The 19617-nt window shown below is 39.8% G+C and overlaps 2 protein-coding genes across 2 annotated transcripts; both read left to right on the top strand.

Moving 5' to 3' along the window:
* Positions 1-1248: 1248 nt before the first annotated feature.
* LOC310803765 (homeobox protein Hox-C9-like) lies at positions 1249-3208 on the top strand (the record flags this gene model as incomplete). Its single annotated transcript, XM_083668645.1, has 2 exons — positions 1249-1819; positions 2964-3208. The coding sequence occupies exons 1-2, from the start codon at positions 1255-1257 to the stop codon at positions 3206-3208; spliced, it is 810 nt and encodes a 269-aa protein (XP_083524771.1). The 5' UTR covers positions 1249-1254.
* A 4222-nt stretch (positions 3209-7430) lies between these two features.
* LOC310803651 (homeobox protein Hox-C8a-like) lies at positions 7431-8881 on the top strand (the record flags this gene model as incomplete). Its single annotated transcript, XM_083668505.1, has 2 exons — positions 7431-7866; positions 8496-8881. The coding sequence occupies 2 exons, from the start codon at positions 7431-7433 to the stop codon at positions 8879-8881; spliced, it is 822 nt and encodes a 273-aa protein (XP_083524631.1).
* Between the last annotated feature and the right edge of the window lie 10736 nt (positions 8882-19617).

Here is a 19617-nt window from a genome sequence, read left to right as displayed (position 1 = left end):
TTGCTATAATTATCTATATTATCTAAATGAATGATTTTATCAATGTTCTTGTTCACTTTTTTTTTTTTCTCAGATGGCCACAATTTAAAGTTTGAGCATAATGCAAGCAGAACACACAAGAGACCAGAACGATGTAATCCTTTGGTGCACACTAGATATGCTACGATATTACATCAACCTTAACAAGCCTTATTCCACACGTCTCACATCATATTAGGCTATTCCGTCTGGCTGACATGATGAACACGTTAAATTAGGCTATGTTGTGGTTATTGTAGTGGACAGCGGTTTCCTTTCAACCAAATTATATGAACCTAGGCTACAATAGATTACCTTTCTGTACCTTTGGGAGATATCAACTGTTCCTCTGATAAATGGCAATGATGCCCATCTCCTATGTTATTTTTCCCTCATTCAGTTGTTGATGGATATATTATCCACGCAATAGCTGTGATTTGCGTCCTGTTCCTCGTGGAATAAGTGGGTTTTATGTGATACGAATAACTCGGTTTAGTTTTTTATTAACGACACGTTTATGAACAATCAAATGATCCTCGTAAAAATTTATTGAGGGACATAAAAACATGAGCGGCCCCTCTCCCTTCAGCCGCAGTGGTGGGCACGTTCCGATTGTTTCCCATCACAAAGTTCCAGACTCATTTACTGAGAATGCACAGTGTATGCTATTACGTGTTTCTGACACATAAAATCACGAATCACACATATGGGGCATTATGTTGGCCATTTGAATATGTAATCTGTTGTGGCGCATGTTACAACAATGTTATATCCTACGTATATATATGTCGACATAGCCAAGAGGAACTTTTTTTCGTATTGTTTTAATTCATATTCAAATACTCACATTGTGGTCGAGAAAGACAAATGACATCGAGAAATAGTGCCTCGTGCACTGTGGTCAACGTACCTTATGTTCCAACAAGAGGGGATAGCCTAAGCAGTTCTCCATGTTTTGTGACAAGGAGGTAAAGCGAAAAAATCATACGTGGTCAATCCGGCTAAATGATTGCTCATAAAACAGAAATCCTGTACATAAACAAGATATTAGGTGCATCACTGTCCAAGGAGTGCTTGCGCATTAATCGACTGTATAATTTGAGGGTAAATATAATCACGTGCCCAGCGTTGGCCAATGAGAGTCGAAGAACCCCGGGAGAAATAATTACCTGGCCTGATTGTTCTAGGGGTAAGATTAAAAAAGTACACATACACTCCATACAGTATAATAATCTGATGGATGTAAAAGAAACGAGAGCCATCGTCATGTCGACCACGGGTCCCATAACCAGTTATTATGTGGATTCGTTGATAAACCATGAAAGCGAGGATGTGTTGGCGTCGCGATTTTCAGCTCCCGAGCTTCTCCCCACCGGCTCTCGTCCGACGACCCTACCGGAGTGTTCGGAATTTCCCTCATGCAGTTTTGCACCAAAACCGAACTTTACTTCCTCCTGGGGCCCAGTTCACTCTCAGTCATCAGTGATCTACCACCCGTACAGCCATCAACCTCACATTGGAACCGACTCGAGATATGTTCGCTCATGGCTGGAGCCCATATCTGGAGCAGTATCCTTCACAGGGTACCCGGCTAGCAGCAGACACTACGGTCTTAAACCCGATGGTTTTCCAGAGCGCCGAGGCGGAGACAGCATCGCCTCCAACGGACGTGGATACCCGGACTATTTCTACAACTCCCCCGTAGACATCCGCGATAAGACGCAGCAAACTATCCCTTCTACAGAGTCGGAGGTTTTGGCCACTGCAAAGCACAAAGACGACAAGCCACAATTTGACCCAAGTAAGTAGAAGCCATGGCAGTTTACAACCGAGTCCTATGTGTGTGCGTGAGGTGGGGGTGTTCGTCTTCTTCCATGGGTCTTTTTGCTCGTTGTAGTTTGCTGTCCGACTATAAAACGACATTTTCGTTTCTTTCCCTTCCCTTTGAACGAGGGTCCTTGTGGAGGGGCTGTTAGACAGTGTTAGACAGGACAACTGCCGATCCCTCTAAGGCTGTAAAGTGGGAAGCAGCTATAAAAGAGCTATAAAATGGGGAAACTCAGACAAGCTTTTCATAGGCGAGATCCGAAACAGCCTAAGCCATTCCACATTCTCACGTAGCCTAAACATGCACAAACAGTTTATTGAAATTTGGTTGATTTAACTTAACAGAGAACTCAGATGTGAATTATAACATTGATGCGAACTATAGGTGTGGCCTTATGTTATTACTATCATTAGTCAGGCCATTTATTATTGTTATTATTATTATTATTATTAGTAGTAGTAGTAGTAGTAGTAGTAGTAGTAGGCATATGATTATTGTTGTTGTTGTTGTTATTATTATTATTATATTGCTATTTTAATTTGACTTAAAGTAAGCCAATAATGGCTCATTGTCCAGTTGTGATTTAGTCCATCCAAGTGATTATTCAATGAAGCACTGGTACACATGCAGTCCACACACTTTAATGACTTTATATCCTACGATAAGCCAGAGCAAAGGTGCGACGACGTGTCCTCAGCATTACAACGTAGAGCCATATACACAGAACAGGCTAGGCCATAACAGGAGGAATGCCACGGCGAAACACATCGAGCTGCCTAGGTTGCAGACCTGCCGAGACTTGAAGCTAAAGGCTTTTAAAATATTTTATGGGCCAATAAAGCAAACGGGCGCACTCACAATTTTACGACTCAGTCCCGTTCTAGCACTGTTGACGCTCTTAAAAGATGGATGTCCATCAGAGAGATGCTTATTTGCAAATATCATGAAAAAGCATTGAAGTCGCACTTGACAATGTACATGGATTAAAATGAACCATGGTCTCGTCTGTGGTTGGAAAACAAGAAGGTGTACTTTATTTGGCTTACTATGTGCGGAGGTGTTTATGACAATGTTTGAAAGCAGGTTGTTTACTTGTTTCTGTTGTATCCTTTTACAGGTAACCCGGTGGCAAATTGGATACACGCACGTTCTACAAGGAAGAAACGGTGTCCTTATTCTAAATATCAGACTCTCGAACTCGAAAAAGAGTTTTTGTTCAGTACGTACCTTACCAGGGACCGTCGATATGAGGTAGCTCGGGTTTTGAATCTGACCGAGAGACAGGTCAAAATATGGTTCCAGAATCGGCGAATGAAGATGAAGAAAATGAATAAAGAGAAGACGGAAACCAATGAGCAGTAAAGTGCCTATATATGGACACATACACATTTAGAAAAATGCTACTCAAGGTCTGAGGACAACGGCCTGTTTTCTAGAGGTCTCTTAACATTATAGCCTATCTGATCTGATAATAAGGTACATTCTTGGCAATGAAGCAGATTTAAGTCTCCGATGTGACCACAATGCAGATTGTTTGGACCATGTTTGGACTATTTATTCTTTATTACGGTTTCATGGTCAAAAGACACAAGATAAATAATACATAAAGAAGGTTCTAATGTAGAACTATATCTATATCTCTAAGTCAACTAGGATTACACTGCCCACAGTGGTTGAATACCTCTGCTCCTGTAACAAAACCTGTGTATTTTTGTAGATGTTGCATCTTATTGAAATGTTAATTAAGATTGTTTTGTACATCCAAATTGAACAAATTATTTGAACGTTTATGTGGATATAGATTATTCTGTTCTATCTATGTTTTTTATATTACTTTCTCTCGCCACTACAATTTAATGTGATACTGATAGATTGTGGCAACGTTTGAGTAGGCTATCAAAAATAATCCAATTCCCGTGTTTGTCTGTTCGTTGTTATTAAATGAGGTAACAAAGTCCTTCCGTGTAACTATGTTCAGATATGTAAACACATGCACACACAATTCGAGATGGCGTGGAGATTGTAGACTTTAAGCTATACCAAAATGAAGTAAGTCGTTTGTTGTTTTGTAGAAAGTTCATATACAAATAAAGGAGAGTCAGACACTCTGTGTCAAAGCCGTTGACTTTTAACCCATTCTTCCTTCTCTGTTTCCCAGGCCTAATACATGTTTCCTGACCACTTCCTCGTATTAGTAATGTATTTTTTATGTTTTTGGGGAATCGATCAGAAAAATTAAGATTTTTGGCTATTGTAACTAGTTAAACACATAGGCCTACATTACACATGGTAGGCTACATAAAGCTTCTGAAACGCATGCATACGCTCGTAACAATGTTTTTTGGGGAATTTGGACAGTCTAACGTAGTGATGTTTTGTTTTTACAACCACACAAGGCGTGACTCAAAGATGGTAGGCCTAATCTGTGCGTAGTTTCAAATACTGTATCGTACGTTGGGGGTCGTTCGATGAAATGTGAGGTGTTTTATAGTTTTTACTTTGCCATAATCTTTAATGAAATACGCATAGTTTCAAGTTAAAATGTATCCTACTTTTCGCAAAATGCAGCCTATATTGAGGGCATTACAAACTGATTTACGTTCATATCTAATGCATATAAAGGCATAGGCTTAGGCTTTGAACGTGCCTTAGCCGAGGCTGTTTAAGAAGGCCTATGGCTTAGTTGGTGTTCTGTGTTGAAGTTTAGATAGTTAGTGTCGTAGGTATGTGAGATTTACTAACAACAAACGGCTACACATTTGTTCACCTTTTGTGTCATGGTGCTAATTTTGGACACTCTTAGACACGCGTCATCTTTTGCGTTGTAGGTTTGTTCATTTGAGTAGGTGTGTGAAGTACTGGCCTATCTTGTCTGGCGTTTATTTTTTCTTGGTTGCTTTACTAAATTGCCCTTCCCTTAAGGTGCCACAAACAATACTGACAGGAAGCAGAGATTTTAAAGCCCAATATAGTTGGACATTTCCGTCGCGGAGCACAGAGAAATGTAGGGTTTACAACCCTGCTTCGGGCCGCGCGGTTTGTCTCGAATGCAATCTAACAAAGCAAACCCGGCAGAACTGGCTAGACGTCTGGCCTAAATTACTTTATTGTTCTTATTTGAGGCTATGGCGTGCTATTTCAAAGGAGGCTTATTGCACTTGTTTTTTTGTCTGCTGTAAACGCGTCTCCCTCCCCCCTCCCTCTTTTTCACTCTGAATGTGGCAGAGGGGAGAGAAGATGACCACCTTTAAAGAGGTCGAATTCCACTTAATTTATTCCAATAGTAACCACACCAATATCTCATTGTAACACGGTCCTCTCTCGAATTGACAGTTCCGTTATTCCGAAATAGAATCTGAGTCCAACCTTTGTAGGCTTAAGCCCGTATATGAGATCCGTACACTACGTAGGCTTATATGGACACCAACTTTTAGTTTACTAGCCTATTAGCCTATAGGGCCTAATGCCAATAGACAAGGGCTATTCGAATTAATTGTAACCAATACCATGTGGGCTAATTGATATTATAACAATTCGAATGAATTGTTCTTCGTCTTCTTCTTCTTCTTCTTGTAATTATTATTATTATTATGCAAAAAATATTATGAGGTTATTATTATCCTTTTGTATGTGTTGGTTACAGACCTATAGTGATACAATACATTTACGTTTATTAAGACCATTTATCATTCATATTATTGTAATGCATATTGGTAATCTATTATTAAAAGAATAACAAATCTATACTTCTTGGCACTCGCACACATCAACAGCATGCTTAAAATAGTAATAATATATCATCAACGACAACTTAAAGCAACAATAACCAACAATAACCATAGCCTTCTATGATAAGAATACACCTTTTCAAAAGTGATGGAAATAGCCTACCGAAATGCATAATATTTGCTGCAGCAACCAGTACTTCCATCTCTTTAGCTGAATGTGATTTGTGGATGGATCATTAGTTGTTGTTGTTGTTGTTTTGTCTTAATAGCCTGGTACACATATTGTGGATATTATGTAGCCTAATAACTCCTTATTGGAGGTCTCATAAAGTCGAAGCTTAGTCTTCTAACTCGAAACCTGAAGAAAGGACGCAATAGTAAATGTGGCTAAGCCTACACTTTTATTGTCATTAGAATGCGTGCTACTTAAGAAAGGGTGCTGAACAAGTTAAGACGGAGATGTATACACGTAATATTTCACTAAATGTTATCATTGCTCATTGCTCAGTGCGGCCCGCCGAGTTAGTGCAGTAGGCCTATGCAATACACACAAAGTGCCACTAGATGTCGCTGTCGATTAAGCATTTAACATTTTCCACCTCTGGGTATGTTTACATTTTCTATTGGAAGCTTTAAAGAAGATGGTTTCCTTGTCGGCTTTAATATGGTTCACAATCACAGATGTAGCGTAGAGATGGACAACAACTGGGTCCGCGCTTTCAGCTCTTAAATAGGCCCTGCTGTAAAATACTGTATAAAGATCGATGTGTAGGCCTTAAATGTTTTAATATAGGGCGCAGTTTTCTGTCTGTGACTGTAGGCAATGTCTTCTGTATTCCTATAGGCCTATGCTTCATTTGATGTGAATCATATTTTTCCGTCAGACTACGACAGGTCACTTCTCGTTTGTCGAGAACGATAGTCATCTCAGATCAATTTGACTGAAGCGTTCCCAATAAGGCTCACAAATAACTTAATATCAAAATCGTCTCCTTTATCACATTGTAGACTATAGTTTGATAGTTCATTATGTCTAATTTGGTCAAATGAAAGACAAAATTACACGGAAAATGTATATAACTTTTATTTCATTATGTTTGACATTTGCATTACTTCGAAGCCATTTCCACATTATTCCATACAACTTAAGGAATACAATTGGCAAGACAAAACATTCAGCCAAAAAGACCTACTGTGTTATAAGCAAATGTAGGCTAATCTACATATAGGTGCATCATGACAGCAGTTATACACGATCGCGCGCCCGTGTGTGTGTGTGAGAGAGAGAGAGAAAGAGAGAATGTCTCCTCTTCAAAGTACAAACTAGTCTCTCAAATGATGCAGAAGACAATCCAAAGGAAACCTGACAAAATCCCCTAACATTTTCCATTCTTTGTTGTCCTTATTCTGAAAGCAAAATGCCCAGTTCTTTCCACTCGTCTGTTTCGGGGTACTGTATAGACTGAGCATGCCGCGAGAATGGGAGGGGGTTGAAGGTTGGTTCGGAGAGAGGAGGGGGTCGATGTCGTGGAGGGGGGCAAAACGCGTGTGACTGTGTGTCGATGGGGCTAGCCAGCTTTAGCTATAGCACTCATCCACCATTCACGACATAAGTCGTATTTGAAGCTGCAAAAGGAAACAGAGAGAAAAAGCAAAGGACGTAAGCTATATTGGGGGGGAAAAGACAGTGGTGGAACAGAGGGGAGGTGGGTGAGGAAGAAGGCTTTATTGTTTCCATAATTTAAACCTGTATATATGGTTTTGTGATTGTATGTATGGGGTTTGGAACAGGACTAAGGCAATAATTGGAATTGTCGTCAACGAATTACTTCAGCTGTAACACTGATCACAAAAACATGAGTTCCTATTTTGTAAATCCTCTATTTTCAAAGTACAAAGGTAGCGAAACATTGGAACCAACTTACTACGACTGCAGGTTCCCTCAAAGCGTCACTCGGAGCCACGCGCTGGTATATGGAGCGGGTGCGCCGGCACCGGGCTTTCAGCACCCGCCCCATCACGTCCAAGACTTCTTCCACCATGGGACGCCGGGAATCTCCACACCAGGCTACCAGCAGAATCCATGCGCCTTGGCTTGCCATGGAGATGCCACTAAATTTTATGGGTACGAAGCCCTTCCGAGACAAACGCTTTATGGTACCCAGCAAGAGGCGAGTGTGGCGCAATACCCAGACAGTAAATCGTCAAATGGCTCTAACCTCGGAGAAGGACAAGGCCACCTAAATCAAAACCCGTCTCCTACTCTAATGTTTCCATGGATGAGACCACACGGTGAGTAGGCTAGGTTATTGTGTGTATATTTCACTATTGTATCATTTCCAGGTTAATGCGTGGAGCCAATGTATCCTGTGGTTATGTTGTAATTTGTACTAGGCTACTACATTTTCACTCAGTGAAACTTCATCGGTTATCTGTCGCATACAACCCAACACAGTGATTCACTCTCATGAGAGCTTACTTTGTTTACAGACTCATTTATACTCGTTGATCTGCCTTGGAGTCATGCCACTCACGGCGGCTCTGTTGATAGCCTATAAAACAGGTAGAGATAAATAACAACAGTAACACTTGGCATGGCGTTTATCTGCCCTATCCAAGGTTTCCAAAGAGAGAGGCTAGACTGAGAATGTTCAGTAAGCTCCAGGCCATCAATAAACAGTGATATGGTTGAATTGTGGATGTCACCAACCTCAGCGATACACTACACAGACATTGGACATTGTGGTTACTCAGCTATGCACACCGCCGCTACTACAGCCACATAGTGACACACACACACACACACACACACAAAACATTTTATGGCATTGAAAATGATAGGGTTATAGTGTGTAATGTGTGAGATTAGGCTACACGTCATCCATTTCTGCCGAATTAAATGTGCTCTTTCCATTCCACAGCCCCCGGAAGACGCAGTGGCCGACAGACCTACAGTCGATACCAAACACTGGAGTTGGAAAAGGAATTCCTTTTCAACCCTTACCTCACCCGTAAGCGTCGGATCGAAGTGTCTCACGCTTTAGGATTGACAGAGCGGCAAGTGAAGATTTGGTTCCAAAACCGACGGATGAAGTGGAAAAAGGAGAATAACAAGGACAAATTTCCGGGACAGAGAGGCGAGGCAGAGGCAGAGGCAGAGGCAGAGGCAGAGGCCGAGGCCGAGGCAGAGGCAGAGGGCGAGGGCGAGGGCGAGGCAGACGGAGAGGGCGAAGATGAGGGCAACGACGACGGTGAAGTAGATGAGGAAGACAAAAAGGAAACTGCAGAGGAAGAAGACAAAAAATAGTAATTCAAAAAATATGTTTTTCTTTATCTGATTACATTGCTTAAAAGTTCAAACACAGTCCTGAGGAAGGGAGAGGGAGACGGAGATGAACATGGTTTTACTGAGTCAACAAGTGAGAAAATGCTTTAATGACACAATTTTAAAAAAGAAAAGAAAAAAAGAATGGAACAAAACCTTTCCCCCTTCACTACCTACTCCCAAGATGATGAGCGAGAAAAGTCAGGATTGCCGCAAATAGCCCTCTATGTACACGAGGAAAAAAGCACTGCATAACCCAGAAGAACACCTAAAGCACTTTGCTAATACTCTCATGTCCACAATCACAGAATGCACAACAGAAGAGGATGCTTCAAACGTTTTCATCATGTTCTCAATCGGGGGAAATGTTTTATTGTCCATGCAAACAAACTTTATAGCCTAGTGGTCGGTGGGGGTGGGGGGGTCTCGAAAGTATGATTTACTGTATGTGAGTTTGGGTGTATGTAGTGGGGTGCTGGGTTTTATTTCCATTCGCGATGGGCAGTTCCACGTTTGGAGAGTCATAAAGATGCTACCTTACTTTTAAATGGGAAATTGCAATATGAATTCTTGGTTAGAAGGTACAGTTCATTGGGAGTATTTCATATTGTGTCTCAAATTTCAGTCTAGTCTTTTCAAACATATAAAGTGTGTATTGTAATGTAGCTTATTTAGCAAATTTTGTGAGTGCTGAGCTTTTGATCACTAATGAACTCGAATCTATTCAATCTAGTTTCACAACAGTTTCACAAACATTTCTTGTATAGGAAATACAATTCCATGGAAGTTAAACATTCTATATCATAACAAGGTAGCATTTTTTATAAGCCAATTGGTTTGAATTTACCGCGATCACTCACTACCTAGAGGCCTATAGGTTTAGGTGCACTTACAGGTGATGTTAAAATCTACCTAAAAATGTTTTATCTGACAAAGACCATGTTGATCTAGACATGTTGCCACGGAAGAGTGGCAAGGAAAGGCAACAATATAACTAAAATATTGCCTTTGATTGAGCGGGGGTGTTAGCTTACTTGTGGCGGTACAATAGCCGTATTTATCTTAGAAACAAGTGTGCCAGTACCATATACCTAGTCGGCTGGACATTGGTGTCCCAACAACTTAAACTGCCTAAAATTAGCACATTTATTTAACCAATATGTTATAATTGAACGAAGAATTGTATTCTAATAGTTCATCGGCTACTAAATATCGTTACATATTGAGCTGATGCAATAGACTCGTTTTTTATTGCACTGATTATGACCTATGTATGTCTTCGTATGTTGTTGTATAAATAAGCTTGATTTCTTATTTGTTTTAAGTTAAATGAGAGGGTATTGGTTCCAAGTACACACACCCTTGATATGAGATATAAATAAATAAATGCAATACAAATCTCATTCTTCATCCGTCTCTTCATCACTTCACACACACACACACACACACACACACACACACACACACACACACACACACACACACACAAAATATTTACTCATTTCGTAACCTCAACCTTACCTCAGCCGTGTCGTTTTATGATCTTAACCTAACCCTACAGACAGACAGACAGACAGACAGACAGACAGACAGACAGACAGACAGACAGGCAGACAGGCAGACAGACAAACAGACAAACAGACAGACAGAGATCGTATACATATTGATACATGGATACACATCATTCACAGATAATCTAAAACCTATCATAAACAGAGCTGAAATTTGGAAGTGTTTCTTGGCAGATTTCCAGTAGACGCGCAAAATCGCAGTATCTGCATTATATAACAATATATAGGGGGCAGGACTAAACAAAACACGGATATAAATAATAAAAATTAGGCCCAACAAAGATTTGTGTAGGTGTGTGTGTGTGTGTGTGTGTGTGTGTAGGGGGGGGGGGGGCGCCTACCTCTTCACATCATGATGATTACACCATAATAGTAATTGTCCAAGGGACTTCTAATAGTTGAAACCAATTGAAATCAATGTAGGCTATTTTATGTTTATATTTTAGATAGACTAGTTAAATTAGTAGCATAGTTAAACAGATTGCGATTTTTGATTTCAATGTATCGTAGTCGATTATCATCTGTTGTTCAGATTATTCAAGATATTTCCGAGACGATACCTTAACTTCAAACAGTAGGCTACAGCCTATAATCAAATCAAGTAAACAGAGCCTCGAGTAAAACAGCTGAAATTCTGATCACCTTGAATTTTAGCCTATTCCCTACGCCTATATGTAAAAAAAAATATATGTATAGGCCTTATTCCCATTATGATAACAGGGTTTGTGTGTTTTTTTTTTTTAAGAAAATCTTGCCTTGCCGTTGAATCCCAAATAAGGTTTTAATTGGACTCAATTGATTGTGCAATGTGGTAGTTTCTTTCCAACTAGGCCTATCTTCAACAATAACAAATATGTATTTAAACAGTATAAGCCACACAAATCCATTTGATTCGCACCTTTGGTTAATAGGCTACTGTTAACGCCGTGCTCCACTACAGCCGTCCTATTTTCTAGGCCATGAAACATTGCACAAATTAGAGACGACAATTTAGGAATATCAGTCTAGTTATAGCCTGTATCTGATGCCAATGTTGCATAGCCTATCTCATTCTTAAGCCTACTATTCTTATTGTTTGTGTAAAATTACATCGAATATAACATGCACTCACCGGCTGAATCAACGCTGCTACATTTGGAAGCTCAGAGGACATTTTACCTAGTGTTTTCCTGGCTTATCGCACAGCCCTCTTGACTTACTATAGCCGATTTCTGTATGTTTACAGCCGAAATTCCGGAAGTTTTCTGTAAGAGTAGCAATTGTCTGTGAGCATTGTCTTCCCGTCCCCCTTTATGCTTATATTGCCGTAAGGGGAGACCACTTCCGAATAAGGTCGTAACCACCTGTAAACTTTATGGACGGCATATAAACTCACCCGTTTCTCTGTATTCCACCCACTAATAGCGTTTTCAGCATAAGCCTCTACAAATAATGCAATTGGTTTGCTCTATTTATCTCAGTTTTGGTTGTAGTAAAACGTAACTACACAGTTGTGGATAGCAACAATTAAACTCAAAATAGGCCAAGATGGACTGAAATGCGATGGAACAAGCTCGTGTGGCATACAAATCAGTTTGCTGAATTAAAAAGATATGCTCGGTGTAGACTCATTACACAAAGAGATGCTAAGGACACATTTCAATGGCTGATGTTGAGTTATTCTACGTCCATAATGCTACACAAACTTCTGGTCCATAAAGATATCATGTTTTGTTGTTATTTTGATGGGAAGAGGAACGGGCCATGTTCATGTATTTTGAATCACATGTAAAGTCTGTGAACGCCCTCTTTAGAACAAATAGGTTGTTATAAAAACAAAAACTAATTTCTAGTGGCAACGGTGTTGACCGTTTCGTGCCAGATTAATGCTATGTGCATAGCTCATTGTCCAAGGGCTGTAGCCAGCACGAAGAGGAAGGACTTCTCCCAATATTATATTTATTTGGTCGCCAAAAACTATGTTTCCAACTGAGTAAGCCTTAATTCGAAAAAGGGGATTCTACAATCGTGTCAAATCAAAGTGTCACAAGGTTTCTCTGTCCGCGGGAACATCAACAAATTGAATATACCCGCCCATCCAGATTATGTTGTCCGCAGGTGCGTTGAATATGGACAACATTGTCTAACCAATAAAACCGTCTGCACTGCGCTTTTAAAACACTGATTTATTCAGTCAACGTTTCGGTTCCAAGACCTTCGAGCATGCTGTGTGAATAGAATGTTTATCAAATACATTTTTTAACAGATCTACATCCTGTGGAATACAGACAGAGTCGCTGCTGAGGCAAGTGCACGCGGCTTTTGTTTGGTGCAGCTGTAGCCCTGTCATGTTTACGCGCATGTGTGCCGCGCAAGTGGAGGGGTGGTTGGTGCCTGAGTTGGATACATCCGCCGTGGAGTTACGCACTGATTAAAAGTGACTGTAAATTGCTATTACAATTGACATTGTTGGATTGTTATTGGTAGCTTGATTGTTTGAGTAGTATTCTAGAAAAAACGCCCGTCATATCACCCAAAACATTTTCGAATGAAGATTAATGTGACATGAATATTTTTCGTATACGACTGTTTCAGATAATTGAATCAAATATCGTTTTATCTAACCGTAGAAGCAAGGCCGTAAATGAAAGTTAGCCAACAATAATGCATCAAGAATATAGGCCTATGTTATAGTCTTAATCTACATTTATGACATGCAAATTGCTATAGTTTACACTTTATGGGTTGGATGTGTGAAGTGTTTTGTAAAGGAAGAGATAGAGAATGGGTCGGCCAGGGAGGAAGGGGGCGCAACACATTCCTGGTTGTTTGGTAGGAAATTTACAGCTAAGTAATAAAAGTTTACGACTGAGTCGGAACTTGGATTGGCTGTTGCTTGTCATGTGACTCTCCCTCCATGAACATGAACTTTATGATGTTGTATCTCCCCCTGATCAGCAGCCTTTACAATCGGTACACGACCTGCCGGTCCAACTGAAATTTCGCGTTTTATACAGAATTGTTTTCATTTTCTGCACACCTGTATGTTTACCGTTTTTATTTAACTGGTTGCCTTCTCCCCCCCCCTTCTCTCGCTTTATGACTCTCCGGCCCTATCCAGCGCTCTCTCTCTGTCTTAGTCTACCCCTCGCTCGCTCATCGCCGCTTAGTGAGAAGTGGAACCATAGCCTACTCGGTTCCTGATTGTGGATCGCAATATCTCAGAGTTTGAATACATTCCCGTTTGTTCAACATGGTTTAACAGAATACTAACAACATATTGGATATTTTCAAGTTGGGTTCATCTTGGTCCTTGGCTTCCCTCCCGCCCTGGTTACTGCTGGACCAGTAAATGTGCGTCACTGGTATCGTCGAGAAGAACGTGGGTAAGTTTGGGTTTCTACGATCCTTATTGGTTTAAAATTCATCAAATGGTCCGTGGCCATCGGATACATCTATGTAACATATATTTGCCTTCACTGGGATCAAATGAAAAAGATTCTCAAAAAGCAGGTTATAGAATATAGATGTATCTTAATGGATACTCAGCCCTAAAAACATAGGATGAGAAGTTACGATAATGCTCTGCACCGACAGACAGCAATTGTAATGTCTGTCAGTGATCGTGTAAAATTGAGAAAACCTATCTATTACAATCCACAGACTCCCTACGTGGTCGTAATAAACAGTGTAGGAAAAACAGTCTTCGTCTAGTAAACTGATATTTGTGACCTGATCTTATCTTTCGTAAGTAAGTTTCTATATGTAGGCCAAGTCACTCCCGTGTGCAATCTGCAGTGAATCAAAATGGAATAATTCCTGATAGTAGCTGCAACCCACGTGAGTAATCATGTTGATGATGACAGCAAAAGATGAGAGGGCCATTGCATAGTGCATCACTTTACTAGGACTAGCTTCTACGGGACAACGCTCCTCTCAGACCCCAGGAACAGAATGCAACTACAATGCAGAAACTAAATATAATAGCCTCATTAAACGGTTTGAGCCCATGAAGCCTCCTGGTGGCGTGTGCATTGAGAATGGCATGGTCAACGGTGATGGTCCATATTACGTTTGTATATATGTAACATATACACATGTAACATGTAGCATGTGTTTTACCCTGCCCTAGTGTTACTTGTTGTAAAGTAACCTTTGTCTTGGATTTCCATTTTGAATGTTTGTGTCAGACTGGTGTCGAGCCTTCGATATCAACATGCGAATGAAAGTAATGTCATTATTAGCTTTGCTCTGTTGCCATGTCTACAGGCCTACCATTGTTTCGCTCACTATCCTCAAAACAAAGCTCGTGTCTCGAGACCTTAATGATGTGTGTCAATACATTGTGATAGACTGAGATACATAGGCACACCGTCACCGAGAAAAAACAAAACAAAGAGGAAACGATAGTGGTGTTGATGGTTGCCATCATCATCATCATCGTCATCAAATTATGCATGGATTCGTTTATTTGACAGTTTATTTAAATGATTCACACTCACACAACACTTTATCATCTTAGGTCCATAAACTCAAACTTCAGTCTCACACTAATCAATTAACTTATTACAACAATGCAATGCAAAAGTGTTTTAAAATGTATGTCTGTATGTCATGGACAACAAAGACACATTTGTCGTATTAGTTAGCAAATGTATTTTAATTTATATTTAAAATAGTCATAATGGCCAAACCAATTAATTCCCAAACTAACATAACCCCATTCCCTCATCCAATATTTACAGTCAACACTGCCACCTAGTGTTTGATCTAAAAACAACCTAATAAGTCTGTCATTCCCCATATGTGATCCATTCCGTGAAGCGATTACATGCTGCCTGTGTTCAGTCACGTTGGTTTATTTCCACCATTTTAGCCATGACGCAAGAGATGGGACAAAGGAGTGAACAGAAACTGTTAACTGTACTCTGCATGAGGCCCATGGTATCCCTTGTTGGGAGATGATTGTACAGATTTAGATTTCCATTACGCACCTAGGTATGACACGTGGCAAAAACCGTGTGACACTGACTAAACAACCCAATATTGTTTACATTATGAGGCACTACTTTTTTTAAAAGCAAATTTGTCCTTAAGAGTATTACACTTTTTATACATATGACGAAGATGATGATGATGATGATGATGCTGCTGCTGCTGATGATTGTTATTATTATTATTATTATTATTATTATTATTATTATTAGGCTAGTATTATATTGCTGTTGTTGTAATGGATGTAATGGAGGTGGTTTGGTGAACCATGCTCGCGAGTTACACCTTGCCTGAGACTTGCGGCCTAACACAGTTGTGACCTAGGTTCAAACCCAGTTGGCCACACTTTCACACCAAGATACAAAATAAACAAGATCCATTTATTGCCATAGAATCGAGGTTGGTGGAATGTGTTTTCTGTACAACATGCTTTACAAGCTTTACATTAATCGACATATAGCAATTTAGACAAGACAAGACGGTTACAGTACATGACAACATTAGCTCATACAATAAGTAGTAACGGTAGGCCAACTATAGTACATACTCCTTTTTTCCGAAAATCGTTTACTTCAAAGGGAGCCTGGCGAGCCTTGTGTCATGGTTGGCAATGCCTTGTAAATTATTACCATGATGTCAAGACCACCGTTTATTAGGCTACTACCACCACTAGAAAAAACGTGGCAGATAAGGAATTTCTGTTGGTTGCCAAGAAAATGATCAGCTGCAGTCTATTTTAATAAGCTCGCACCAAATCCTATAAAGTTGTGATAATTGATTGATGAATTTCGTGCGTGTATGTCAATAGAGGATTTGTCGCAAAAGTCCATAAACAATAGACATATTTTTAAGAACAATGCGGACAAGCATGTGTCACATTAATATTGTTTCATGGAGAACGCAGAGCCAATTCAATGCATGTGTTATTACTGTACGACCGTTTACAATGTTGCATTAGTCTGTCTGAGGCATGCACAAACGTGTTATTTTGACGGGAATTGCATCCGCTCCTTTTATTGTTGCAATTCCTCGGCCTCCTGGGGTTTATCCAAGGACACATGCCTTCAGATTGTCCTTCCGTCAGAGCTGGAGAGACAGGGAGAGAGAAGGGGTGTGAGAGGGTGTAAGGTTATTAGATTTTATGGCCTTAGTCAACATGTGAAGGAAACTCTTTGTGAAAGGGGAAATCTATCATCCAAAAAAAGCAACAAACTATGTTACCATTCTCCTCAGGTTTTTATTAAAGTGAGAATATCTCCACAAGGTAGCTCGTGAACTCTTATTACCACCATAACAAATAATTCAATACAATCTCACAACCATAGTTGTCTTGATCGAATCCATTTTGTTATATAGCCACAACACTACACAAGTTAATACACGCCACAAACAAGGCCTACGTAGCTGTTGTTTTCTCAGCAGTTTATTTTTCATTTATTGTGCTGTAAAAGCAGGGGGTGGAGAAGTGAACTTGTTATGCTAACGAAATTGGCGAAAGACTACTCTGACTCTGCACCTTAAATGCACGTAGAAATGTAAATACAATATGTACAGCAAAAATATTATGTTTAGCGGTAGCCTACATTGGGTGCTTTATCAGCGAAATACAATAATCGTTTGTAATACGAAAATGAATTGTCTGAGTGAGCCCGCCCTAAATGGAGCGGAGGGATTACCAATTGCAAGTCAAGCCTGGCATATTTTCGGTGTTTTATTGACTTTAAAAGTCGCTACAAATCCAGAGCGCCATGTGGTTCATGGTGTTGAGTTAAATTGCTTAAAATATATATATGGATATTTGGAATCTACCGCTTCAGTAGGCCTGTTAGCCTATAGGCCTAATCATATTTGTATATCTAAATGTTACATCTAAATTATTATTTTGTTTAGTTTATACATTATTTATTTATTTTTGTATTATTATTATTATCATTATCATTATCATTATTATTATTATTATTATTATTATTATTATTATTATTATTATTATATATAGGCCTATATACTTAAACAACATATTTATATGATAGAGCTGATTTATATTAATAGCTAATTATGTATTGGAATTTTAGGCTATAGTAGCTATTTTGTGCATGCAAAATGTTGTAGGCTATATATTGGGGTTCAATACAATTTCTGCGATAAGACATCAATGATGTAACTCTAATTTTCGCTCACATATCCTTTTTACTTCAATATGCATAAGCGAAAATCTAGATACATGCACAGATGTCAATTAATAAATAAATGAAAGAAATTAAAGGTTGACTTGGTTGGGTTTACTGTGCTGGATTGGGTTTACTGTGCTAACCCTTACCCTAGCGTATATACTGTCAGGGAACAAATGTAGGCCTACATCATTTTCAGAAGAACAGTTGGTCGTTTTCCTTATTCCAAATGGCTTTTTTCAGGTTAGGACTACACCAAGCAGCATTTCGGCCTGTCTCGAGAGGTATAGTTCCAAACTACCAGTTGTTTTCCCGTGTAAATGCCAGACTGTCCCTCTCAAAGGATGCAATAAAACACTTCCCCGTACACTTCCACTTCCAAAGTAGCTACAATAAAACCACTCCATCCCCTCACCCCAACCCAATTCACTAACAAAAACTGCAGTAACTACATATGTTTTAACCTGGGTATAGGCCTGTGGGGGGGATGAGGAGGGGGGGGGTACGTTTTGTTGAAATCATATGAAAATCATGAAGAAGGTGAATATATTCCATGAACCAGTCTTCAGTCCCCCACATCGTAGAAAGAAAGAAACACTGCACTCTGCAGATAAAATCACACAGCATTCCAAGTCCTGCGTTGTCATATGGCCCACATTAAAGTAATAGCCTTTTGAAAGCATTTGGATTTAGGGATCAAAGGCTGTTTGGGGAACACTACGTTTGTATCCGACATCTTCTGCCAGACCCGTGAGCTCATTAGTCCGATTACACTGAGTGCGGAACTTTTATTTGGCAGGCAGAGTAGGATTGATTGGGCTATGTGGATATGAATAGAATTAATTTAGTCAAACCTGTCATAAATGCGTTTCATCTTGCTATAGGCTCTATAATATGAGCGACATTTGAACCATGTTTATGCTATATGCTAGGCATATCTTTTGAAGACACAAACATATCGCAAAATATTTGGGTATTTTGGAAATACAGTACATGTGTGTGGATTCTATTTGCGCATTGTGGAACAGTGTCAAAAATGATCAATCATTTCCATCTCCACACTGGCGTAGCTATTTAGCCTTGTTACCGACTTACAGTGCAGTAGCTTACAGCCTATACCGTATCAATAAACTTGTTTCTATTGCTCTTGTATTTTACGAGTAGGCCTTGCCTTGTTTGAAACTTGTTTCACAACTTTGTGGTTTTGCCAATATAATTTATTTATCGCCTGGCTATCCAGTGGCCAACTTACATCGCTTTTCATTCTTCTTCAGTGCTCTAAAGCCAACGACCTCAATTTACAAGTGAAGCTAATTTCCATGTTTAAATAGTATTTCCAACACGAACAAGGATTTCCCAAACGTGGAAAACACAGTGCATGCAGGAGTGTTGTAGGCGGTAGACTGGAAGCTGTCATTTGTCTGGTTTTATGACTTCTGCGGCTTACACAGGCGTTAAGACATTCTTTCGCTGTAAAACTGCCATAAACCCCCCTCTTTTTGCCCAAAGAATTCCAACTGAACAAAGGGGAAACGCGGCGAAAAGCCTCTTGTCCCCTTTCCATACTTCGCTTACCAAAATAACGTTTGTCGAATTGGACCATGGTTCTAACTCAATTCTTGTCAAAGTTGCAGTGCAGCAATAATAGTGCAGCATAGTGCAATAGTGCAGTATAGGCTAAACTAGGTATGTTTAGCGTTAGCAATAAGATACATTGTGCCAAACGGTGAGCCTTCAACGTCGTAATATATTTAGTGTCATTTTAGCTATAATGAGAAATTAGGTGTGTGTGTGTGTGTGTGTGTGTGTGTGTGTGTGTGTGTGTGTGTGAGAGAGAGAGAGAGAGAGAGGGGGGGGGGGGGGGAGAGAGAGAGAGCGAAAGCGAACGAGGGTGCACTCAATTTATTTTTAACCTTTAAAGCCTGTACAAAATAAATAGAGGTTTTACTTGAATGTAGTAGACTACTTATTCTTTGGATTTTATATAAACGAGAGGATAACCGTG

The sequence above is a fragment of the Argentina silus genome (assembly GCF_951799395.1).
Source record: "Argentina silus genome assembly, chromosome: 4".
Taxonomy (NCBI): Eukaryota; Metazoa; Chordata; class Actinopteri; order Argentiniformes; family Argentinidae; genus Argentina; species Argentina silus.
The sequence above is the reverse complement of the archived record's forward strand: the minus strand, read 5'-3'. Positions and strand labels throughout refer to the sequence as shown.